We start from the raw sequence: 26,904 nt of genomic DNA on the forward strand, positions 1-26,904 counted from the left end.
AGTTCAAACGCACCAGCTGCTCCACCTAAAAAAAGTTCTGATGATCTGCTCCCATAAAGATTACAGCCTAGGAAGCCCTATAAGAGAGTTCTACTCTGTTACATAGGGTCGCTATGAGTTGAAATTGACTCAATGGCACACAACAACAACAACATAAATATAAATATCACTAGCTTGCTCTGTCAGTTAACTAAAAATGGAAAGAAAGAAGAAAAAAAAAAGACAGTTGAGAATGAGTTGTTGGGGAGCTGGTTCCTCTTACAATGATTAAAAGTACCGACCTTTGAACCAGGCTCCACAGTTCTCAAACACCAGTCTACAGTTTACATGCTGTGATATTTGAGGCAGGATGGTTGCTATCTCGGTTTGGTTTCTTTTCTTCATAAGTAAGACGGGAATGCTAACACACCCCACACAGCGTGTTGCAAGCAAGATTGGTTTCATGGGTTTGCCACTTGCGCAGTCACAGAGGGCCTATGCTCAGGAGGGTCCTGCACTTGGTTTAATGCTCTGATGTCACTGTCATGAAATTCTTAATAATTTTAGACCAAGAGGCCTTGTGTCTTAGTCATCTAGTGGTGCTATAACAGAAATACCACAAGCAGTTGACTTTAACAAAGAAATTAATTCTCTTTCAGTCTAGTAGGCTAGAAGTCCAAATTCAGAGTGCCAGCTTCAGGGGAAAGCTTTCTTTTCTCTGTTGGCTCTGGAGGAAGGTCTCTTGCCCCAAGGTAGGGCTAATTTGGGGTGTAATTTTTACTCTAGAGCTCCCTGTGGGATTAGGCTGAAGCTACACTCCACCAGAGATGACATCCTTGTTCATTTCCTTCCCTTACCCTATTCAACTTCCTCCACTTCCCTACTTCCCTTTTAATGAGAATACTCTGTCAATAAACTGTGTGAATACACACACACACACACACACACACACACACAAAGTTACCATGAAGTCAATTCTTACTCATGGCAACCCCACGTGTGTCAGAGTAGAACTGTGTGTGCTCCGTAGGGTATCCAATGACTGATTTTTTTCAGAAGATTGCCAGACCTTTTTTCTGAGGCATCTCTCTGTGGACTCGAACCTTCAACTTTTTGGTTAGCAGCCCAGCCCTTTAACTTTTTGCACCACCCAGGGACTCCATATGTAAGGTTGCCTATCTTAATTTTGAAAATTTACATTTTCTCATGGTGAGAAAAATCTGAAGAACATTTTCCTGGTCTCTGATAGTTCTAGGGTGTGCATGTTCTGGCACTCAGATTATGTGATTTTGGTAGCCCTGGAAAAAACAAACTAATCTCAAGCAATGAGGTTCTTTGTAACCATCTTCATCCATTATAACAAATGCACAATGAAAAGGAAAAAAAAAAAAAACCCAGAAAGTTCCCAGGGCAACTAGTTGCATTTACCATCTGTTCATACATTTTAAATTCACTTAGTTGCTGCTGTTATTTGTCTTTTATTTCTCGGTCTATATTCTTAATTGCATCTTTTAATTTTCCATTTAACTATTTAAATAATTTTGCTTTTTAAGTTCTCTGTGATATTGGGGTCAAATAATTCTATTTCTTCCTATTTTAAGATCTCCTACCATTTGAACATTTGAAGACACTTGCTAAGAGAGATTCCAGTTATGAAGAATTAGTTACCTAATTTATTTTACCATCTTTTTTTTATTACTAAAATACTAATACTTGTAATAATAGCTTCCAGTTATGGATCTCTTCGCATGCTCCAGTCATTCTGCTAAGTGCTTCGCATTCATTATCTTATTTAAAACAATTAGCACAGTAGCTGCTATATAGTAAAGACTTAATAAGGGGGAGCTGTTATTACCTCACAAAGGCCCTAATAAGTATGTACTAACATTATTCCCATTTTATAGGTGAGAGGTAAATTGCTCAGGCTGATACAACTTGTAAGTGGCACAGCAAAGATATAAATCTAAGTCTCAGTTGTCCTTTAGCCAATTCTAAGTAGCTATATTAAAATCACTTGCTCCTGAATTTCTTGATATTTATGAATGGTAATATTCCTTTGGTGTATAACTGTGTGTTCATATGCACACATATACATATATAAAGTCAGAAGAAAATTAAAAATACATGACAACATATGACATAATCTTTATAGAGAAAAAAAGAAAGACTACTTAAATGTAAATGTCATTAACCCTCAATAAACTCTAATTAAATCTGTGCAAAATTAATAAAATGAAATACACCTGATTTAAAAACAAACATAATTAGGTTAATGGTTAGTCGCAGCTTGGCATTGTGTTGTTGTACATAAATAACCTTAGATTAATCATTAATTTTTAAACGGGTTTCGAGGGGTTATGCTTCTACATTTTAAAATATGCTACACAATCATTGTAACAGCATTAGCTGATAATAGGTAGCCAGTCTTAAAACTTCCTCCAAGGGCACGGTTGCATAAAGCATAAAGTCTACTAGTGAAGAATTTACATCTCTAAGCAATATTTGGAACCCTGGGAGCACAGTGGTTAAGAGCTCAGCTGCTGATCAAAAGGCCAGCAGTTCAAATCCACCAGGCGCTCCTTGGAAACCCTATGGGGCAGTTCTACTTTGTCCTATAGGGTCGCTGTGAGTCTGAATTGATTTGGCAGCAGTGGGTTTGGTTTGATTTTTTGGTAAGCAATATTTATATGCTAAATGTTGTGACAAACCTAGGGGTAAATGTCAGTTGCTCACATAGGAAACTGGGTTAGTAATCACAAGCTTATAAAATGCTTTATGTCATGAAAGAGTACGGAGGAACTGCCCTAAGTTTAGCATACAAAGACTGTTAAAGCTCATGAGAGTAGCTTGGTAACTAAACTTTAGTATTAATTGCTGCCCTGTTTTGACACTGATAATAAGGCAATATAACTCTTTGAACAAGTACCGACATTGGAATCGTGAGCACAATTAGAGTCGGCTACTCAGAAGGCATCATAAAAGAAGTCATTCTCCTCTTTGAAATAAAATATTCTCTGATAATTAAGGAGGCTTAGTCTGTTAAACTGGCATTTCACTTTTATGTATTATGCCCCTCCCTTCAAGATCCCTTTCGTACAAATTGAGTCAGAAAGAAGGGATACATGATATCTTACGATGAATATTAAACATCGAAGTTGAACAATGCTGTGAATTAACTGTGCCTGCAAAAATTCAAAAGGCAATGAGCTTTATTTTTTTCTGATCCATCTAACCTTCCTTTATCCACCCTCTGACATGATGTAATGAGACACCCATTCTTTAATTAGGTTTAAAGATGATCAATTATCCATGTAGGGAAAGAACTTGCATTTGTCTTTATTTGTGACTTCACTTATTGTCAGTACAGAATATATGTATCATATAGATGCTGTGTATTACATCTTTAAGTATTTTAATTATATACTCGTGATGAGTGAAATATAATCACCACAGAAGTCAGACTCCTTTGAAAAAGAAGACTTTCTTTTCATCATCATCTTACAGCTGTCTCTGAGGTTAAGTTGTAGCAGAGAAGCTTGGAATCTTTTCACTAACTACTCCAGAGTTTTATATATATTTGCAAGCAAAGAGAAACATACTGTAGACATTTAGCACTGGGAAGACACTATAAAGATCTTCCAAGTTCAATTTTTTATTGTATAAAGAAATATTCCAATTATGAACTCGGCTCTGTTGCTGTTAGGTGCCTTGCTCACATTGTATGTAGTTGCAGATGATGCATTTAGACATATACATGGCCTATTCACAAACATGTATTTTAGCTGGAGGTAGCAAAAGGATACAATTTCCAAGGTTACTTGAGCTGTAACTTCAAAATTTTCTAATAAAACCTTTAACCTGTGCAATTAACCAAAAGATCCTCTAAAATTCAAGGTAGCTAGTCAATGAATTTAAATACTATGGAAACTTGAAATAAGGAAGGGATTTTTTTTTTTTTAATTCCAGGCTTTATAAAACCTTTTTTTTTTTTTCTCTTCTCCATTGGCAGTAGGCTTATTAGGCTTGGAGAGCTTTCAGGAACCAATGAAAAGGAAAAACAACTGAAAGGCCTTAGACTATTTTTATTTTATAATTAAAATCATTGGCAAAAAAGAGATGCCAACCGAGTGTAAGTATATCACATGCAGCAACTGGTCTGCAAGATAATACTTTGAGAATGGATACAGTCAGAACAGGCATGTAAAATATTTTTTGAAAAGTAAAGAAATAGGACTGGTAAAGAATGACAATGAACTTAGAAAAGAAAAGCAAAGAAATGTTCATCTTAATACTTCACATCTCTCTATCTGCATTTCAGGTATAATGAAAAACACTGCCTTGTCATCTATGACCAAGGTTTACGTAACTCGTGTGACTTTCAAGAGTTTGAAAACTCCCAGCAGGACATAAACAATGTAGAATAGATATAGTCTAGATAAATCTATTATAGATGTATAATGGTCACTTTATCGGACATGTATGAATATAGACACAGACATATATGTTGTAAGTGTGAACTGGCATATTCAAGGAAAGGAGAGTTCTGAGTATATTACTTTTAAGGAGTAAATCATTTGGGTTCATAGTTGGGAACATTGCAAACACCATCATTAGCAATACAGCAAAATGTACATGAAACTGGCATGGGATCTTTGAATCTATATAATAACAGAATAGGTTTTTTCCTTATTCCTGACAAAGAAGACAATTTCTACATTTAAAAAAAATGATAAAACTACAATAATTTTGGACTTACCTATATAAATATATTCTTACATCTAAGCACCTGATACCCCATTTTAATATAAATTACCATGAGAATTATAAAGCATATGAATAGTGCCTTTCCTGCTGTGTATGTGATTTCAGGGTAAGCAGGGGAAAGAGGTCACTTAAATTATATTTAATTTTCAAGTATTAACTCTAATGAATTTTTAACACCACATTTCCTCATTATAATCAAGATAAAAAGTATGCTCAGCAGACTCATGGCATTTAGAAAAAGTTACCTATGTAAATTTCAACCAGCATATATATGGAAACCCTGGTGGTGTAGTGGTTAAGTGCTACGGCTGCTAACCAGAGGGCTGGCAGTTCGAATCCACCAAGCGCCCCTTGGAAACCCTATGGGGCAGTTCTACTCTGTCCTATAGGGTCGATGTGAGTCGGAATCGACTCGACGGCACTGGGTTTTTTGTTTATATATATATATATTTTTAATGAAGACATAGGGTTATTTACATTTTTAAAGAAGTCAGTCTAGGAGATAATTCAAGTACCCTCTTTTCTCATTGTAAACATCCCCATAGCAAAGATTATTATTCCTTCTAACATTTTGAAACAGAAACTATTTCTATTTTCTCAGGCTATCATCTCATCAGATTAGCCATCCTCACCTGTGTCCAAGTAGTAGTCAAGCCAAAGCAGACTTTGAAATGCAAGAGAGCAGCCCACACACCTGCTTTTTTCTCCCCCCATGGTTTGACCTCTTGCCATGCAACAGCTTCATGAGGTGAAAAACCCTTGAAGCTCTGACCTGAATAGCACCCAAGCTCGCAGGCACACAGCGTTCTTTATATGAACACAATCAGCCGCCTTGTCATCTCAGTCACAATAAAGAATTTTAACCATTACCAAAACTTTCTTCATTCTTTCTTCCAACTATTTAAAAAGGGTTTTTTAAAAATCAAGTGTATTGGGTGAGTAGTAATTAAATTAACACTGATTTCCACCCTCCCCCTCCCCCACAAATATGCTGGGAAAATTTGTCCACAAATAAACTTTGGTCTTCAAAGTCACAACCTTATCCTCGACATTCTTGGACTTCTTCTTATGTAATTTTAATCAATCTCCATTTGATATTCAAGAAAGAAAATCAATTGCTTTTTAGTGATAAAACACTATCTTTTTGTTCACTGTCTATTTCATCTTAGTTCTGCTTTCCCTGGGTAGCTCCATTTTTATCTTCCTTGAAACCCATGAAACACTGGTAAAGATTTGGTTTGGGGCTATGATGGTACATTTTTGGGAAAAGTCAATGAGGGAAAATTGAGACAGGAACTTAGGAAAGACTGAAGGTTGCTATTCTGGGAAGCAACTTGCCTAATGTAAGTCCATTTATCTGCTGCGGGTCTGGTATAGGAGAGTATAACTGTTGGAAAATAAAAAGAAGTCAAAGTGAACCATGTTAAGCCCTCCAGACTCACTAAACAGCATGCCTTACATATCAAGAGCATCTTTTTTTTTTCCTCAAAATGTTTTCATGTCTATGGCTTTATTTTATCCTCAGCACATCCCAGCAAGCAAGTAGAGCAGTTACATGCTTAAACATCATTTTGTAAAGGACTATACAAACGAAAGCCAGTATTTTTTTATTACAGATAAAAACAAATAGAAAAATCAGAGGTGAAGTAAGTTGCCCTAGGTGGGGCCCTTAACTTTTAGGCTATTAAAAATAAGACTTTGAATGCTTTTTGTCAACTAGAATAATCAAATCAGAAACATTTTGATATGATGGAAAATCATCTGCAAAAAGTCATTTCATTTCCAAGAAATGAGCATTTTAAATACCACATTCCTAGGACACCATCCCCATTTCAGGCAGCATTGTGGAAAGGCAGATGTGGGGAGTGGCACTAATGTCAATTTCTTTGTAATTCAGTGCTTCCTTAAATATAGTCTGCAGACTATATCAAAGGCTTAGTAAAAATTCTGATGCCTGGGTCCCTCTCCTGGCCTACCAGATGAGATTTTTCTGAGCACAGGGTCTAGGAATCTGCATTTTGATCCAAATTTGAGAGTCTCTGTTATGCAAGTGACCAAAAACATGAGCTTAAAAGGAATGCATTTCAAAACAACTTTCTTTATCAAATAATGCCAAACCTTCTTAAACATGGTAACTGACGCTTTTATGGCAGCAAAAATTTATGGAGCCAATAGGTACATACTGAAGTAATATCACTGTAGGATCAAAAAGTATCACATTTTCTAATGCCTCATTTATTTATTGATAGGATGCCAGTGCTATTGCAAGGCAGCTATGGCCAACGACATAAAATAAGTAGAATCATGATCTAGGAATACAATCACTATTAGATCAATTAACCACTAATAGTACATCAGTGAAAAACAACTGAAGTTTTGACCTTATATTGCTGAATGATGATATGGAGAATTATTGTAATTTCTACTCTTTCAAATTTTAAACATGAATTTGGATTTTGAAGAAACTTGGTGCCCACTTAGCATTGATTTATCCTTTCCACCTCACTTCTACCTGTCCCTGGTAACCATTAACAAACTTTCCCGTCTACGCACTTGCCTACTTGAGATATTACATAAAAGCAGAATCATGCAAGATTTATCCTTTTGTGACCGACTTATCTCACTAAGCATAACACTTTCAAAATGTATCCTTTAATTCTTAAAATAAAATCTGAATATGAAACTACAAATGTAATTTAGATATTTTCCTAATCTACAATCCTTATGTGTTAGCGTATCTAATCCACATCAGAGATTTTATGTAATCGGTGGTCTTTGGCAGAAAACCTAATGATTAGATCCTCACTTGCTCTAACGGAATGAGGCCTCCATTGAAATCAAAGGACTTGGGCCATAGCACCATTCCTTCTGCTAACTTTCATTAGACAAATTACTTTTCCTCCTGAGTTTCAGCTTTTTCTTATGTAAAATAAGGTAGTTGAATAACGGTCTTGGTGTTTTTAGAAATCTATGAAATCTATGATTTAGGGGCAGACTGTGGTAACACAGCCCCCTAGTATTTTGTCTAACTGCTCTAAGTCACTCAGCTTCCCATCACCATTGAAATGGAAGAGATTAAACTCTAGGGCAGTAATCAGTTAGGACTCATTCTTCTACTTCTCTCACATTCTCCAATTTCAGGACAGGCAAAGGAACCATGTTTTTACTCAACTAAATACTGGGCAATGACTAACACAGGATTATTATCGTTACACTCACCTGTGCTGAACTCTTCTCAAGTTTTTGGATTAAATTATCCCAACGCTGTGCAAAATTTTCCAGCCATGCTTCCATTTTTTGGGCCACTGACTTATTTTTCAGTGTTGAAAGAAGATCTTGGTTGAGTGAGGAGAGTTTGTCCATGGTTTGCTTTTTCTTTTCTAGATCTGCTTTTAAAACCTATTAAAACAAGGAAGATCACAGCATAAGTCTAGGTTACATTTCATAAAGCACAGCTCAATTGGTTTTTGCATGTGTTCTCTCATTTGTACAGAAAAGGCAGCAATCACGTCTGCAAAGGATCAAAAGTACATAAAACTATAAGTAGAAAATTACAATTCTAATAACCTTCCCATGAACCTTGAAAACAGAAAATATCAGATGTAGAATAAAGACCTAGACTGATATATATATAATCCATTCAGTGAAACCAGTTTCCATTGAGTAGATTCCAACTCATGGTGACTCCATGTGTGTCAGAGTAGAACTGTGCTCCATAGGACTTTCAATGGCTGATTTTTCAGAAGCAGATCACCGGGTCTTTCTTCCGAGGTGCCTCTGGGTGGACTCCATCCTTCAACCTTTCAGTTTGCAATTGAGCACATTAACCGTTTGTACTATCCAGGGACTCCTATATATAGCTATGTCTGTATCAAGTAAAGATACTTAAGTACCACCTTTAAGTATTTCAAAGATTGACAAATGAAAATGTAGTATGGCTTCAAAAGTCAAAACATAGATCAACATATTGAAGTTACTTTTTTTAACATTTAGAGGCGTTCAAAAGTAGAATGCAAGGCTCATGGATGGTGGTGAATTTCTTTTTCATTCTTAAGAAAATGCAAGGGAAGACTGACTTCCACGGGCCAGGAATTCTAAAGAGGAGATGCCTTGAGAAGATGAGAATGGCTAAAGGGCTTTGCCATTTTGAAATTCGGGAATTATTCAGATAGAACTACAATATTATTTATTTCCACAATTAAAACATTCTGTTCAGTGTTCGAAGATAAAAACCCTGTTATGTGGTTTACTGATTAAGTTTTTATAGCATTCGTTATTCAATTAACATTTGACTATTTGAGTAATTATCTTCTAAAGCTAATTTTTGCGCCCATTAAGTAATAGAACTAAGTTATTGAGTACAGTGCAAATCCTTGGAAATCAGGTTGCATATTTCCTAAAAACCTATGTATTTTATGAAGTAATTTTTACATCATTCCAAAATTCTAGTAAGTTGTGGAGGGTACACATACACTTTAGTTGATGGGGAATGAATAAATAAAGCAGCTTGTTTGAAATCAGCACATCAAGCCAGCTTATCCTTTCACTTTATCCATTAAAGTCACTCTGCACTTTGGGAAATTCAATTTCCAGGTCCCACATGCTAGTCCCTGAGTTAACTTGTATACAAAGAACAAGAGGTGGGAAAAAAGAGAAAATTGTCTTACAGCCCCTTTACAGTGTCCTCTTTTGGGCAGTCGCATGTATAATGAACATAATCTAAACTGTGACACTTGTCTTTCCAGTATGTAATAGTTACATACAACAAAGAAATTCTCACGAAACAGATACGTCCATGGCTCGTGAACTGAAGCATCATCGACAAAGAAATACTGCACTCTCTTGAAAAGGACACTTTATGTAGCTATTTTAACATGTCACTTTGGCATGTCACCTGCATCGATAGCTCTGAATTGTAGAATGTTCTGGTGTCTCCTTCAATTAACCCCGTCCTTCATTCAGAATCTGCTTCACCTGGTGTACTTTATATTCAGCCTTGCTTCATGCCATTTTTAGGGGAAGGGGCAAGTTTTGAAGTCCATTTCTAGTTTCTTTCCCCAGTAAGTAATTAATTTTTGCTTTCATTCTGCTTTTCTCATTTTGAAAGAAGGCAATAGGTTAAAATATGAATGCACATATATGAGTCTAACTCATGAAAATAGAACTCTCAGTACTGGAAATCAGTAGTGGATATACTATTTTTAAATTTACATTTTTTATTTCCATTAAATTTAAGTGCATACTTGGACTAGTAGGAAAACAAGCTTATGCTTACCTACCTAGAACTGAGAGCCAAAACTGAATTTCAGGTATGTCAGTTGAACTGGCCCTTTGGGGTCAGCATATCATCCTACTACTCCTTTAGAGGGTCTCATTTTCCTTTTACTCTTTATTAACTTTTTGCATACATATATGTTACTGCAAACCACCTCAAGTTCTCTTTGGAAAAGGCATGATATAAAGATATACATTTAAATATAAAAAAAAGATGTAAGTACAGTCCTCTTTGGCTTGCATGCTCAGAGATTAAGGAACTATTTTTAATTAACAGAGGCTAAAAATGTACCCATTATTTAAGCTAAATATGAAATTATTTGGAAACATTTCAGAACAGGATTCTGAGAGTTATGTTTGGAGAATTGGATTTTGTTGGAAATCTATATACATCTTCCTGCTACCTAAACAGGTTTCTTTAGGTGGCCTTTCAACAAATTTGATATTCAAAAAGATTTAGTGGCAAATGAAACTAATATTTAAAATATATGAAACAAATATTCCTGTGTTAATATTAAACCAAGTGAAGAAACATTTGGACAGCATTACAAAAGTAAATTTGTAAGTTTCTATTAAGAAAAAAAATGCCCTCAATGCAAAATAAAACAGTATCAATATAAGGAAACTATGTAATTTTTAAATCATAATATGTTCTCATGTAAATTTATATGGCAAAAAGCCATCCATGCTAACCAACATCTCTATCTAGCAAATTCCAGACATGCATCCTTTAAAATGGTGATGACATCTTAGTTGTTCATCCTCAATTTCTTTCCTCTTCTTTGCTCCAATGCTTGCTCAGGCTCTCACCTGCTCTCCCTCTCACCAAAATCTCCCAGCTCCCAAAGGTATCTCTCCAAACTAGCAGAAGGAAGAAGACAGGAAATTCATGGTGATGCCAGACAACTTTGGATTATGGTAATGAATTATCTTCTGCAGTTGATTCCTAAATGTCATCCCTCTTAAGCTTGGCTCTTGCACATGTGTATGAAATAACTGTGATTTAATTGTCATAAATAATAAGAACATTTAAAAAGTTCTGAGTGCCAGAGACCCACAGTGCTCTAGGAAACTCAGGAGGCAAAGGAAAGCTCCAGAAATATGTACAAAGCAAAGGACAGTTAAATTTTACATAAAACCTGATGCCATCAAATCAATTCCGACTCATAGCAACCCTATGGGACAGAGTAGAGCTGCCCCATAGGGTTTCCAAGAAGTGGATGGTGGATTCTAACTGCCAACCTTTTCGTTACCAGCCAAATGCTTAACTGCCGTGCTGCCAGGGCTCCAATACATTTTATATAGATACTTATTATTTTAAATATAGTTATCATCATCATCCTCATCATTAGATAAAAGTGAGGCACATGGGCATAGTTCCAAGTTAGACACTAAGCCACAGTTAATAACTCTGACTGGGCCAAGTAGTAGAACTAGGAAGAGACAGATAAATTCAAGAGGACAAGAAGACAGAACAGAAAAATTGTACCCGCTCAATGATAGGAGCTGATTAGAATTGAAGGAAGGATGTACACTTCCAAAAGACCCAGGAAACCAGGATCCTATTCTCTTCAGTAGTATGCCTCAGAGAGTAATGCCAAGACAACTTCTCTTTCACTAGCAAAACTGAATTCTATACCTCTTCTATCTGTAGTTATTTATCTATGTGTAAGAAGTACTCCAATGTATTCTAAACACCTGTTCTTGTACTTAAGTAGATTAATCCAGTGCAGGGGTTCTTCACCCTTGAGTAAGCATCAGAATCACCTGGAAAGCTTGCTAAACTGCATATAGCAGGGCCCCACCTCCAGATTTTCTCTGAGTAGGCCTGGGATGGGGCCGAAGAATTTTGATTTCTAACAAATATCGACTCGACGGCACTGGGTTAACAAATATCCAGGTCTAGGGACCACACTTTGAGAATCACTGACTCTATTTGGATAAATTCTTTTTGAGTGAACATAGGATTTGAGGGCCAGGCAGCAAATCCTGGGAGAAAGGCAATGTTAGCAGGGACTCGTTGGTCGCTCACAAGCACTGGGTTCCTGTCACTTGTTCCCATAGCCCCTTGAAAGTACCAGCAATTCCACAGTACTCTTGTAGAAAACCACACTCTCTTGGATCACCATGCTTCCTGGAGTTGTCCTTTTTTGCAAATACCAACAGTAAACATACCAGCAGCACACTTCCCCAGGGTCAGATTTCTTCTTTACCTGGGCCCTCCAATGATAGTTTATACGATTCTACATGTCTTAAAATTCATTTCTAAGGGCACAGTTTCTTTCCTCCCTTAAATTTTATTCTTTACACCAAATTAAAAAATCAGTTTTGACCATTAAAAAAAAAAAAAGACATGTGATACATAAAACCATAGATCTAGAGGAGATAAAATACCAGAGTCTCCCCTTTATCCCATGGGTTATTAGTGATGTTATTTCCAAACAAATTGCACTGATTGTAAATAAAAAAGAGCTTTAGAACACTGTATCTATACCTAGGTATGTAGTAAGAACTGGTGACAGATGGTACCTGTTTTGGGTCTCAGATTGTGACATATTTTAATGAACATTAAATTCTTATTCACTGCTTGAGTCAGCAGGGGAATTTTACCTCAAATTCTAGACCAGCTGTCAGGTTTTGTTAATTAGCTTAAACTATCAAACGGTAAGACTTATATAAAACATATTTCCACTTTGTTCACAAGTAAGGTGACATAATTTGAATTTTAATCATATTGGAAAATTATTGAGACTTTGCTAAGAGAGCATTTTCATGGCCCTGAGACTACCAACGCCTTTTAGACCTAAAAATATCAACATCGTGGCACATGTTAGAAACGACAGTTCTCAATTGCAGTTTTTTTTTTTTTTTTAAGGAATCAAATGATACATGGAATTCCGAAATAGTTTAAAAGGAGAGAATTTGAATAAGAATGTCTTGATGATCATTTCACCTCTTCTCCTAACATCATATGATATCTTATATATCTTATTTCTGGGTCTCAATTTCCTCTTCTGAAATAACCTAGATAACTGTTCCCAAGAAACCTTAAGTATGTAATTGGGGTGGGAATAAACTAGGTGATTTACAACATCCCATCTAGCTTTAACATATTTGGATTTTGTCACTCTGTAGCTTCCTAGAAACAACTTTCTTCATTGGTAAGTCCAGTCAAGAATGTACATAGGAACTAACGCTAGCTTTTGAAATTGGGAATTTATTATCACTCGAAATAAGTTTGTACTACTCTAGCATATGGTATTTTCCAAAGATGACTGTTACAATGTATCTACTGTACCAGATGTTCTTCTCTAATTGGACTTTGGTGCTTCTCCATCAAGAGGTAAAGTCTAATACCCTAAGTCTAGTCCTCTTCCCCTCAAGCCTGACTGGATTGTGACTATTTCAACCAATGCAATATGGCGATAAGGGATGATATATGATGTTTGAGGCCAAGTTAAAAAAAAGTGCTTCATGTTCTGCCTTGTTCACTGGAACACACATGCTTAGAACCTTTAGTCTTCATGAAAGAATTCTGACTACTTTGTGGCCGCCATGTTGTGAAAAAGCCATGCCATGTGGAAAGAGTCGAAAAGGTCAGTTAGTTAGTAGTCCTAGATTTTGTTATCCCAACACAGATGTCAAACAGTGTGAGTTAGCCGGCACCTTCAGATGATGCCAGTCCCCACTATCTAGACTTCCCAGTTGAGAGTCCAGGCATCCCCAAGCCATTATCTCTGTGCCCCCTCTGAATTCCTGACCTACAAAATTGATGAGCATAATATAACAGTCATTGTAAGCTGTAAGTTCTGGCGCACAATGTTAAATAGTAAAAGTAACTGGAAGAACAACTAAGTCTTACCTTTTCAAATGTCTACCCTTTGCACAGGGTCACTATGAGTCGGACTGCACTGGGTTTTTTTTTTTTTTTACCCTTTGCATATTCCCTAGGGCCTCTTCCTTATGAAGATGGGCTTTCCTTGAAAGGGTCTGTTGAGCAATTATTTATTGGATCTTTCATTTGTCACAATCACCATCCAAAATACTGAAAACATGGTAGTAAACAAAGAGCCTACACTCAAGGAGCTGACATTCTAATAGATATAATACAGGCATTTTATACTCAACATATCCAAATCTTAAATAATTATCATTCTTTTTAAATAAGCGATTCCTCTTCTATTCTTCTATCAAGGTTAATAACCCTACTAGGTACCAACTCACTCAACTGAGAAAACTGGAAACCATTCCCAGCTTTATTCCCTTATCATAAGTTTTATTCACGCCATTTCAACATTTTGCATGTCTGTCTTCCCCTCTTCATAACCAGTGCTTAATTCAGGTTTTCTAATGGGTTTCCTTACTACCAAAAGTCTCACTACCAAGGGGAATTCCAAAAATGACTCCCCATCGACCACAGAACAAAATTACAAATATATCACTGATATGTTTTGCACTCAGGTTTTGATATGCCTATACAGATTATTTGCTGAAATCTGTCTTCAGTCATCACATCATTCAAAAAAGTACATATTCTTTCATCAATAATTATTTATCAATAACAAGCTAGCTCATACCATAAAGACAAATAATTCATAACTGAATCTATTTTAAGTAAAAAGGCCCAAGAGGGTTAGTAACTATGGAGCAAAAAAAAAGTATGATGCAAGCAAATAAGTATTTTTTTTTTTTTTTAGAATGGTACATAATTAAAATAACTGGGGCAATTTAAGATTAGCCTTAAAGAAATGGTTTAATTGTTATGATATAAAATGCATAATATAATTACAGATATGAATTGATTCATTTTAGTAAAATTATGAAACATTATTTACAATAGACTTTTGTTTGATAACACAATTAACACTGAGTTAAAGTTTAATAGAATTTATCTATCAAAAATTTAGTGAAATCTTAACTATGGAATATTTCATTTGAAAAATGAAGCTCCTAATATTAAACTGGTCTCTACTGGAAACTAGCAAAATTCACAGGGGAAGACAACCTTTATAGAGATCTTTTTTTAATCCTGTAATATCCAACTCAAAACAAAATGCCTCAGTGAAGCCTTCCATAGAGTCCTTTTACCCTCAAAGTTCTCATTTTTTAAAACACATGAGGCACTTATAATCAATGTCATTTTTTTTACTTTAATGTTTTTCCTGTTTTCCAAACTAAAGTATAAGCCCCTTTTAAGTGAGAATAATCATGTCTTGTCCTTCTCTAAAGGAGCCCTGGTGGTACGGTAATTAAGTGTTTGGTTGTCAACCAAAAGGTCTAAGGTTTGAACCATCAGCCACTCTGTGGGAGAAAAATGTGGCGGTCTGCTTACATAAAGATTACAGCTTTAGAAACCCTATCAGGCAGTTCTACAGGGTCATTATGAGTTTGAATTGGCTTGATGGCAATGGGTTTATTTGCTTGTTTTTTTTTTTTTTGGCTTTGTTCTTATACTACTCAGAGAATCTGCTATAGTGTATCAGTTTAGAACTATATGTTTAAAACTTTCTAGAACATTCACAAACACTTTTTACTGTTACATTTTTGTTTCACTTGAAGTCTTATTCCAGGCATGCAGTATTTTTTCAAGATTATGATTCTGTTTGAAAAAAAACAAAGTTAAAAATCTACCTGTACCTTTCCCCATTATAATTAAGGAAAGTAAAAATATAACACATTTGAATATACTATGATCTAAGAAAAAGCAATGAACATTTGGTTTAAGATTTGAGAGGACAGAAAAGACCAAATAATGGTTCTGATATTCATTTCTAGGGTTTTAAAAGACTATTAAAAAGTAAGAAATACATACAGCCAGTTTTTGAAGACTTGATAACTTTTCATTTTGATCCTTAAAGCCAGTTATGGGAATTTTGTTCACTGCATCTTCTTTTTCTGAAAGCCATGCACCAAAAAGGCACTGGAAAAAAAAAGAAAAATCAAAGAATGCCAAAGAAGAAAAAATATATATTAAAAGTAGATCATCATACCTTCTTTGCTAACAGTACCAATTTAACCTATCTCCATGTCTTTCACTGCTACAACTTCCCCCATGTGACTCACCTGTTCTTCTGTAAAACGTTGCCATTTTAGAAGGACGTCTTGTAAAAGTATCCAGCGGTCTTCTGTCCATCTACAGATGTTTGCCCATCGATCTCCGAGTACCTGAAAAACACCACAAAAGCAGTAAACAATTAAGAGTTAACTGAATTTCATTAAAAAATGGCATGAATGGTTGTGAGAGTCTCTGATTTTAAGTCCCCTACATATTCTAGGAGGAAACCCTGGTGGCGTGGTGGTTAAGTGCTACGGCTGCTAACCAAATGGTCGGCGGTTCGAATCTGCCAGGCACTCCTTGGAAACTCTATAGGGCAGTTGTAATCTGTCCTATAGGGTCGCCATGAGTTGGAATTGACTCGACGGCACTGGGTGGGTTTACATATTCTAGGAGTTGTAAAGGACACCCTTTCTGCTTCTGATTCTAATTATTGTGCCTTTCTATTGTCTTTAGATGACGTTGCTCACTCTTTCACCTCACATTGAAAAGCAAAGACACTTACAAGCAATTTGAAGCAGTTGTTATACCAATATTTGATATGTCTCCATGGCAAATGTAAGCTAGCAAAGACATAAATATAGATTTAGAAAGGATTTGCAAAGATAACATGTAAAATGTATATCTTCCTTAGGCCTGAAAACACACTCCAAAGAATAAAATCTGACTACTTAACAGAGCACCCAAAAGACTCTTTTTTGAAGCAGTTCTGTATAAGCAGAATGGCTTAATGCTCTGATTGGAAGAGAATTCCCAGTAATTAAATTATATCCATAAAAAAAAAATATGTGAACTTAAAATATCTGAAATATTATTACAAAAATATTGAAATTTTCTACGCCTCTCAACTACTCTAGTGAGTAAATTATAATATTCCCTGAATAACAACTGCCATGCCTTTAGCACATTACCCATGTATAAGTGTGCACACTATTTTAATATGTAACATAAACCAAATACTAATGGGTTTTGGATAGAACAAATATATGTTGTGATGATTTCTGTGCATTTCAGAGCCTAAAATTTAAACTTTTTATGATCTTCTCATATAAACAAGAAAATTGTTCTCATTTTTTATTGGATCTTTATAATATACCAAAATACAGACATGTTTTATTCTGCATAGAATTAGAGCTAAAAAAGAAAAAGTTTTTAACTCATATTTTTGACAAATACATTCAAATCTAAGGTAAAAAGCTTATGATAATTTCCATTTTACATGATGCTGCATTTGGATCAGTCTAACCCATTGCCTTCCAGTCCATTCTGACTCATAGCAACCCTATAGGACAGGGCAGAACTGCCGCATAGGGTTTCCAAGGAGTGCCTGGTGAATTCCAACAGTCAACCTTTTGGTTAGCAGCCATAGCACTAAACCACTATGCCACCAGGGATTCCTTTGGATCAATATGCCTACAAAAAAGAAAAACCAAACCACACCCATTGCTGTTGAGTCAATTCCAGCTCATAGCAACCTTAGAAGACAGGATAGAACTGCCTTCTAGGGTTTCTAAGGTTGTACATATTTATGGGAGTAGACTGCCACATTTTTCTCCCATGGAACAATTGGTGGGTTCGAACTGCTGACACTTAACCACTGTACCACCAGGACTCCTTCAATCCACCTAGAAGATATTAATATATGATTTCAATAATGCAAATATAATTCATATCATGAAAAAATCCACCTATTCCTAGGTGACTCAGAGGTTCACATAATTAAAAAAAAATTGTTTAATTAAGTATCTCTTCAACAGGGATTCCTGTGCATGTCTAAGCATCCAGCAGTAAATATTTTATCATTTATTAAAATGATAGTGCATTCATATGCAGCTCAGGCACAAGTGAGTTTTCAGGTTTTCTTCAGAAATTTCAGTAAAAATGCTATTGCTTTCAGCATAAGGAAACTTATTTTTCTTCTTATTTTTTATCGTTTCTCTCTTAACTCCTTTTGAATTACGTTAGTTGACGACAGAAGTCATAGCCCTGGAATAGTGATGCTAGGCAACCATGGCAAATGTGTTAACTTAAATCAATGAATTCAACAATTTTAAACATTCAATTATTGCAACTGAGTAGAAGGATTTTTTTCTAAAACCTACCAGAAGTTCTTTTAGCGATCTCCCTGCTGACCGTGTCAGTTTGCATCAGGTAGCATGACATGTAACACATCCTTAGTGGGTTAGTTGTGGGAAAATTATCTTCCAAAAGAGAAAATTTTATCCCGTAACCGTAAACTACACCATCTGTCTGATTTGATGATGCACATATAAAAGGTCAGAATGTGGAACGTTTACTGCAGCCCATCAACCCCAGTGGAGGCGGAAGTCCAGGGGGGAAAGGATAAACTCAAAGTGTGCCATCATCTTCATAAGTTAAAGGAAGTGAACTGAGACTTCAAAATAGGTATAATATCTTCTCTAGTGCACCCAGATGCACACAGGTAGCATCCGCTGAAACAGCATCTTAGGATTCTAACATGGGAAGATTTAAACGGACTCAGTTTAGTAGGCCATCCTGGGAAACAAATCCAAACAAAGACCCCGTATTCAAGATGGCGAAAAATGATTCAATCTATAGAAACTGTAAAAATATATTGATGTGATACATGTTACATTGGAATCTGTTTCATTATATGAATGACTTTATAAAAACAATAACTAAATATGATTTTGGGTACATGGTCAACCTACCAAAGACAGCTATTTTAAGAATGTTAGTAAAAGTGTCCTTTGCATTCCGATAGTGATTATGAATAATTTTTGACAATTCACTGAAGCAGATTTACAATTCAGCCAATATTTCGTTTATTTGGTTAATGATAGTCTCCACTTCATTAATTCATCAATCATGACTTTATTTAAACAACAAATATTTATTGAATATCTATTCTGTGCCAAATATGAGCAGAACAAAGACATATTTAAGAGAGGTGGAGTCCATGGCACTACAAAATATCTCAAAAAACTAATGTTGTTAAAAGTAAATATGTACTTACTACAGTGGGAAAAAATTACAACACATTTCAATTATTAGAAGTTAAATTAATAAAACTGTCCCCCCCACGCCCCCAAGCCAGATTTTAAATCATCTATTTTTTTTTTTATTGGGGCTTAACTTCCCAAATACAACTACAATATCACTTTGCAATTTTGCATTTTATGGGAGAAATATAAAAGTATGTAGAGCTAAGCAATTTAGATTCAAGTCCTAGGTCAGTCAATTAGTCAGGTTACAAACATTTGTTTGTCTTTGCAATTGGAAAAATACTTTAACTACATAATTTCATGTAGTATTTCTGACAGTTCTTTGGGGAATTATTATTATTTTCCCCTAGCTTGATAAAATGATTTATCCAGGAAATAGATGGCTGAATCATTCAATCTCTCTCAAAGAAAATAATAATACCAACCCCTTAACGAATTACTACAAATATCAAATAAGATTATGTTTTGGAAAAGTGGTTTTTAGTTTGGAAAAAAAGTTATATTAAGTGTTGCTTGTTAATTACATTTGGCTTGATCATTGTTTTTATACCAAATCTTCTAGAAACCTCCAAGGGTCATCTATTTTACTCCACTCACTCTAGAGAGGCATTTATTAAATTTTCACAAATAGATGTTTAGCCTTCAAGTATATTCTTTTTCAAAAATTCCCAACACAAGAGTGCATACACGTCCTTTAGTAACACATTCCACAGCTAAAACCTATTTTACACTCAAAAGACTCTCAATGAATTGAATTCAAGTCCCTTCTGTTACAATGTGGGCATAGTCAGGGGTGGCTTAACCAGTAAGCAAGGAACGGGAGAGCTTACAGTAAGCAAGGTACACATAGGCTTAATTGTGTTTACTTACTTAATTGTAGTGAACAATTTCATATGGGCTTCACAAGTAAGCCCGTGCGTACCTTGCTTATTGGGTAATCCGTCCCTGGATAGTGCTTTCACTGATCTCAGTGAAATTAGATAAGTGAATTAGAAATTGTTTGCTTGTATGCCGTACACATCTGCTCACAGATAGACTTCTGCAATACCATATGCACAAATATAAATCAATATACACAGAGTCCTTGAATATATGGATTTATCCATTTAATGCTTATAAAATATCGTCCTTAATTAGAATGATGAAGGATAAAGATAAACATTTGAAAGATTATCAATCAGCTCTAGAATCACTCAAAGATGCTAGGTCCTATCCACTGTCTGAAAGGCTGTAACTAAATTGTTATGCAGGTATAAAGAATTTGATCTAATAGGACTGACAGTAAGCTAAAAATTTTTAGAAGAGTCTTTGTATTAGGATTAGAAATCTCTAGAGGAAAAATTTATCTTCAGTCAGTGTTTCTCTGAGTTCCCATTTAAGTAGGTGAATCCCTTGAGCTTTTACAAATAATGCGTACTTTTGTAGAGCTAGGTAAACATCATACGCACATATGCCAAACCAATGAATTATAACATCTCATGAAGTGATAATAAGAAATTAATTTTTATTTATATCCTCATTGTGTCTCAGCAGCGAGAGAAGCTAAAGGTCAGTTCACTTGAACACATTTTCTAGGGCTAAATCACAACTCCATTATCAACCATGCTCACAGTCTCAATGGGGAGGATTTTTTTTTCTCCCATTTAATTCATATCTCGTATTGTTCTACGTGTCAAGGACATTTCTCATCTTAGCTCCTTTGTTTGTTTTTGAGTTGGTATTTCAAAGCAAAAGGGAAAAATGGTTAGCAAGAGAATGTTTGGATAAAGAAAACCGAGAAACATTTGACAAGCCTAGGAGGCAAAATTTAAGTACAGTGACCTTTGAATTCATTTAAGCCACTGATAGACTGAGAGCTAAACTGGGCCCATCAGGATTAGCACTGAGAGATAAAGGTTCCCCAGGAGTATGTCCACTAAGGAAGAAATAATTCTGTGCCAGGGGCCACACAATGCAGCATCATCTGGGCTTTATAAAGGGAAGGCAGAAGGAGTTCATCTCATTTTATTGCCATCTAAGACCTGATGGGGAAACCCTGCTGCGATAGTGTTAAGAGTTTGGCTGCTAACCAAAAGGTTGGCAGTTCAAATCCACCAGGCACTCCTTGGAAATCCTGTGGGGTGGTTCTACTCTGTCCTATAGGGTCGCGGTGAGTCGGATCAACTGGATGGCAATGGATTTGTTTGTTTGTTTGTTTGTTTGTTTTTAAGACCCTATGGAGCCCTGGTGGCACAACAGCTAAGAGCTCGGTTGCTAAGAAAAAGTCTACAGTTCAAATCCATCAACTGCTCCTTGGAAACCCTATGGACCAGCTCTACTCTGTCCTATAAGGTTGCTATGAGTTGGAATTGACTCAATGGTAACAGGTTTCTTTTTTGTGTGTTGTGTGTAATACACCCCCCCCAATTAAATGAAATTTACGTGTGATGAACCTTCTGAAAATTTGCTTCTTGGTTTTTCTTTCTTACTTTAAAAATAATGATGAAGTTAAAAAGGATAAACAACTTCATCTTACGTATAGTAGGATGAAAATGACATCAAGCAACTTATTGAATAAAACAAAATAAGACTTGTTACAAGGCAAGAAATGGAGCACAGTCCGACTGGATAATGTCTAGCCAAACTAAGATTCTCTTTTTGACTTTCCATATTGTTACAAACTGTTAACCAGGGCAGCATACTATAAAATGGCATGCTTGATATCTTCGTGGTCTAACACATCGTGCAGGATGGAAAATTTGAAATACATATTTTGATGTATTAGGAAACTCTTATTTCTGGTTTCTCTGAAAACGTCATTCTTATTTCTGTTTACCACCACCTGTCTGTCAGTTTGTCATACTGTGATGACTTGTATGTTGCTTTGATGCTAGAAGATATGCCATAAGTATTTCAAATACCAGCAGGGTCACTCATACTGTGTAGATTCTAGTGGGCCTTCCAAACTGACACAGACTGGGAAGAAAAGCAAGACAGTCTGCTTCCAAAAATTAGCTGAGGAAAACCCTAGGAATCACAGAATATTGTCTGAGATTTGACTTGCTTACTATAGAGGTGAAGTCAGGAGGGGCATATTGCTTGAGAAGGACATTACGTTTGGTAAAGTGTAGGGGCAGGGAAGGTGAGGGAAACCCTCAATGAGATGGGTTAATACAATTGCTGCAACAATGGATTCAAACATACCAACAACGATGAAGATGGCACAGGGCCAGGCAACATTTTGCTCTGTTTTACATGGTGTCTCTGTGAGTCAAAGACAACCCTACAGCTACTAACAACTTCTATTTAAACAATCCTGTAATGATCTGACTTAAGCCCAGGAATTCATGACTGTCACATCTAAAGAAAGGCACAGTTTACACATGAGGAAACTGACACTCAGAGGGGTTAGTAACTTGTCTAAAGCCACAGAGGCCTGAGAATCCAGAATCTCACGTCCGATCTGTCTGGCTATAAATCCATGTTCTTTCATGATGCCATTCGCTCATTACAGCAGTCAATATAAAACATATGCCTTCTAATTTGTGCTGAAAAACCTATAGCAAGATGTGGAGATACATTTTATTTTAGGTGAAGCTTGTTTGACTAGATTTAACTACACATTTTTATCTAATTTGCTTGACAAGGATTTGAAGTTACCTATTCTAATTTGATCTAAAAACATTTTTTTTTAATTTTTATTGTGCTTTAAGTGAAAGTTTATAAATCAAGTCAGTGTCTCATAACAAAAGTTTATATACACCTTGCTATATATTCCTAGGAAACGCTGGTGGCATAGTGGTTAAGTGCTACGGCTGCTCACCAAAAGGTCAGCAGTTCAAATCCACCAGGTGCTCTTTGAAAACTCTATGGGGCAGTTCTACTCTGCCCTATAGGGTCACTGTGAGTCGGAATCGACTCGACGGTAGCGGGGATATACTCCTAGTTGCTCTCCCCCTAACGAGACAGCACACTCCTTCCCCACACTATCTCTTTTCATGTCCATTTGGGACGCTTCTAACCTCCTCTGCCCTCTCGTCTCACCTCCAGACAGGAGCTGCCAACATAGTCTCATGTGTCTACTTGATCCAAGAAGCTCACTCTTCACCAGTATCATTTTCTACCCCATAGTCCAGTCCAATCCCTGTCTGAAGAGTTGGCTTTGGGAATGGTTCCTGTCTTCGGCTAACAGAAGGTCTGAGGTAAAAACACTTTTGACATTATAACTCCGTATTTGTTAAATCATATTAAAAACATCAAATGAAGCCTTAGAATTGCAGATCAGTGGTAGGTGCTCTTTGCAAGGATTTCTTTTAAAATGACAAATACAGTAGTTTCCCCTTATCTGCGGGGATACAGTCCATGACCCCCATGGATACCTAGAAACCAGGGATAGTTGTTGTTGTTAGGTTTACCAAGCATGAAGTCCTTATCCAGAGACTAGTCCTTCCTGATAACATGTTCAAAGTACCTGAGACGAAGTCTCACTATCCTCGCTTCTAAGGAGTATTCTGGCCGTACAACTTCAAAGACAGGCTTGTTCGTTCTTCTGGCAGTCCATGCTATACTCAAAATTCTTCGTCGCAGATAGTATCAAGCCCTAGATATATTTTCTCATATACATACATACCCATGATAAAGTTTAATTTATACTTTAGGCACAGTCAGAGATAATAAAACAGAACAATTAGAGTATACTGTAAGAAAAGTTACATGAATGTGATCCCCAGGCAGGATGGGGTAGGACTCCGCGAGATTTCATTTTTTTACTCATTTAACATTTTTGGACTGAAGTTGACTCCAATTAACTGAAACCACAGAAACTGAAACCACAGATAAGGAGGGACTACTGAATGAATGTCTGATTTCTTAAGAGAAAGTCTGCATTGGTGATTATGTTGAAAACGAAGTGAGATTTTAACTTGGTGAAGTATGGTTTTTCTATCCCCTTTTTCAGTCGGCTTTATCTATTATTTATTTTTATGAGTTTATAAAGTGCTAATGGATAAATCTGGAAGGGTCTTGCTGTTGCTGCTGCTGCTGCTGCTATTATTTGCAGGCTGTTACTTAATGTTCTGTTGCAGCTTAATAAACTGTTCTCTCCAGCTTCCATCAGTCTATTCAACTGGGATACTAGAAAATTAAGAGTAAGAGTCTTAAGGAGCACTCCAGCATGACAATGTTCTTTTCTACATTCATTACGTTCACAGGCATTCCTTGGTAGCTTGAGGTTTTGCTCTTATTGCTTGATGCCTCAGAGCCTCTGAACATCTTGAAGTGAGAACCTTATCTTTGTGCTTAACGTCTTGTGGAATAATACATGTATTGTGCATATTACATGAATGGCTCAAAGCTGAATACTATCACTGTATTTATCAATATGGGTTTTCTCCTAGTAATTGTTTCAGAGTCTTCTTTTCTCTGACTTTCTGCTTCATTAAACACCAGTCATTTATGGTAACAACAGAGCTCTTTACGGTGAATTGGAAGGCCTATAGAAGTGAAACTAGCGTGTGAAGTCGTGCTCTCTCCACCCCAAATTCTAGATTTTCAGTCTTTTACAACGGGCATCTCTAAATCTGCTAACCTGCTACACAACCCTGGGCTTCAAGTACAGACTGCCTGAATTCTTGCCTCAGCCCAACTTGGTAACATCTGTGGGCAAAATGCTTAATCTTACTATGCTTTTGTTTTCCAACTGTTGCTGTTGTTAGGTGCCACTGAGTTAGTTCCAACTCAGCGTAACACTGTGTACAACAGAACCAAACTCCGCCTGGTCTTGTGCCATCCTCACAATTGTTGTTATGCTTGAGCCCATTGTTGCAGCCACTGTGTCAATCCATGTCATTGAGAGTCTTCCTCTTTTTCTTTGACCCTCTGCTTTACCACACATGATGACCTTCTCCAGGGACTGATCCCTCCTGATAACATGTCCAAAGTACGTGAGACAAAGTCTTGCCATCCTTGCTTCTAAGGAGCATTCTGGCTGTATTTCTCCAACTAGTGAAATGGAAATAACAATACCTGCCCTCATACCGTCTCACCTAGGACACTTTTAGGTTTAGATAGGTCAACAAATAGAAAATGCTCTGAAAATTGTGACGAATTACTGAGCTGCTTGTGATTAGTAAGGATTGATGGAAGATCAACCTTTGTTCAATTCCAGATATGATCAACCTACAGCATGTGGTTTTTGTTGCTGGGTGCCGTCAAGTCAATTTTTGACTCATAGCAACCCCATGTGACAGAGCAGAACTGCCACATGGAGTTTCCTAAGCTGTAATCTTTACAGGAGCAGATTCCCAGGTCTTTCTCCCGCAGAGCCACTGGGTGGGTTCGAACCACCAACATTCCGGTGAGTAGCCAAATGCTTAACCTCTGTGCCAAGAGTACATTACTATAAAGCACAGTGAATCATTTCATCATGACACTAAGTTTACTAAGTTCTCTTGTTTTACCTATAATCTATTAAGGTTTATGTTTTGTACAAGAGTTGAAAATCTTTTATTTTTACACTTTTAAAACAGGACCATGATCTAATATGTGTCTATTTATAAGCAAATGACTGAAAAACAGATACTTTTCTGTGCTTCATTCTGGCTCTTGGTATTGGAGTTTTCCATAGAAATCACAAATTCTAATGTCTGTATATAATATGAATATCTAAAACGATTAAGGTGTAAAGGATGGAGAATGATGAGGATCGTGATAAATGGAGAGCCCATGCTAAAGAGTGCAGAGTTGCTTGTTTCTACTGAGGTGACTATGCACGGAAATAGGTCAAAGTTCATCAGATCACCTGAATTTTCAAGAGAAGCTAGAAATCCAGAGTTTTATGTCACATTTCCTGAATCTGAAAAATTGATAATTAATAAAGACATTTTTAAAAACCGTGAAGGACAAAAAGAATTTTATATGACTTTGTTATAACTTTAGATGCAATAGACCAATTTTTAGAAAGACATAAGCTATTCAAACTGCTGCAAAAATGGAAAATCTGAACCATCTTATCTTTATTGCTGTTAGTTGCCAGTAAGTTGATTCTGACTGATGGTGACCCCCATGTGAGCAGAGTAGAACTGCTCCATAGAGTATACAAGGCTTCGACTTTCAGATGCAGATCACCAGGCCTGTCTTCCGAGGCACCTCCGGGTGGGTTCAAACCACCAAACTTTCAGCTAATAGTCAAGCATTTAACTTTCTGAGCCACCCTGGCTACCTTATATTTATTAGAGATACTGAATTTTTAATTTAATACCATACCATAAATAAAATTCGAGACACAAATTGCAAGTTTCCAACTGATTTTAAGAAGCCAGAAAAATCAGGAACTAAAACCAGGCCAATCTACATCATGGGCATAAAAGCAAAAACCCTAAAATAAATGCTAGCAAAGAAAACCTAGCTATATATTCGAACGTTATACAACTCATCTCATGCAGGTGCTCATGAGATTTATCCCTACGGTTAAAAATATAAACTTGCACACCTACTTTGGAAATGAGCAAATTATATTTCAAACCACCCATGAACCATCCTGAAGTGCCTTAGAGGAAAAGCTTGGCAACCTGCTTCCTAAAGGTCACAGCCTTGAAAATTCTATAGAGTGCCGTTCTACTCTGCACACATGGGGTCGCCATGAGTAAGGATCGAGTTCAGCAGCAATGTATAACTTTGGAAAAAACAAAAACAAACAAACCAACCCATTGTCTTCGAGTTGATTCCAACTGTTAGTGACCCTACAAACTCTTTGGAAATGTCTATAAAGCTAATTGCACATATGCCCAGTGATTCATAAAGCCAATCTTAGATATATGCCTAATACGAAATACATGTATGATTATGTTCACAGCAGCTTTGTTTGCA

The 26,904-nt window shown here is 36.4% G+C and overlaps 1 protein-coding gene across 1 annotated transcript in view; it reads right to left on the reverse strand.

Annotated features, from left to right (window-relative positions):
• The window catches only part of DMD (dystrophin), a 1,889,362-nt gene that overhangs the window by 1,587,538 nt on the left and 274,920 nt on the right, over window positions 1-26,904 (reverse strand). The window contains exons 9-11 of the mRNA XM_010599731.3: window positions 16,081-16,182; window positions 15,830-15,937; window positions 7,963-8,142 (exon numbers count right to left, since the gene is read on the reverse strand). Of these exons, the coding sequence (XP_010598033.2) occupies window positions 7,963-8,142; window positions 15,830-15,937; window positions 16,081-16,182 (390 nt within the window). The remainder of the gene's footprint in view (window positions 1-7,962; window positions 8,143-15,829; window positions 15,938-16,080; window positions 16,183-26,904) is intronic.

The sequence above is a fragment of the Loxodonta africana genome, chromosome X, assembly GCF_030014295.1.
Source record: "Loxodonta africana isolate mLoxAfr1 chromosome X, mLoxAfr1.hap2, whole genome shotgun sequence".
Classification (NCBI taxonomy): domain Eukaryota; kingdom Metazoa; phylum Chordata; class Mammalia; order Proboscidea; family Elephantidae; genus Loxodonta; species Loxodonta africana.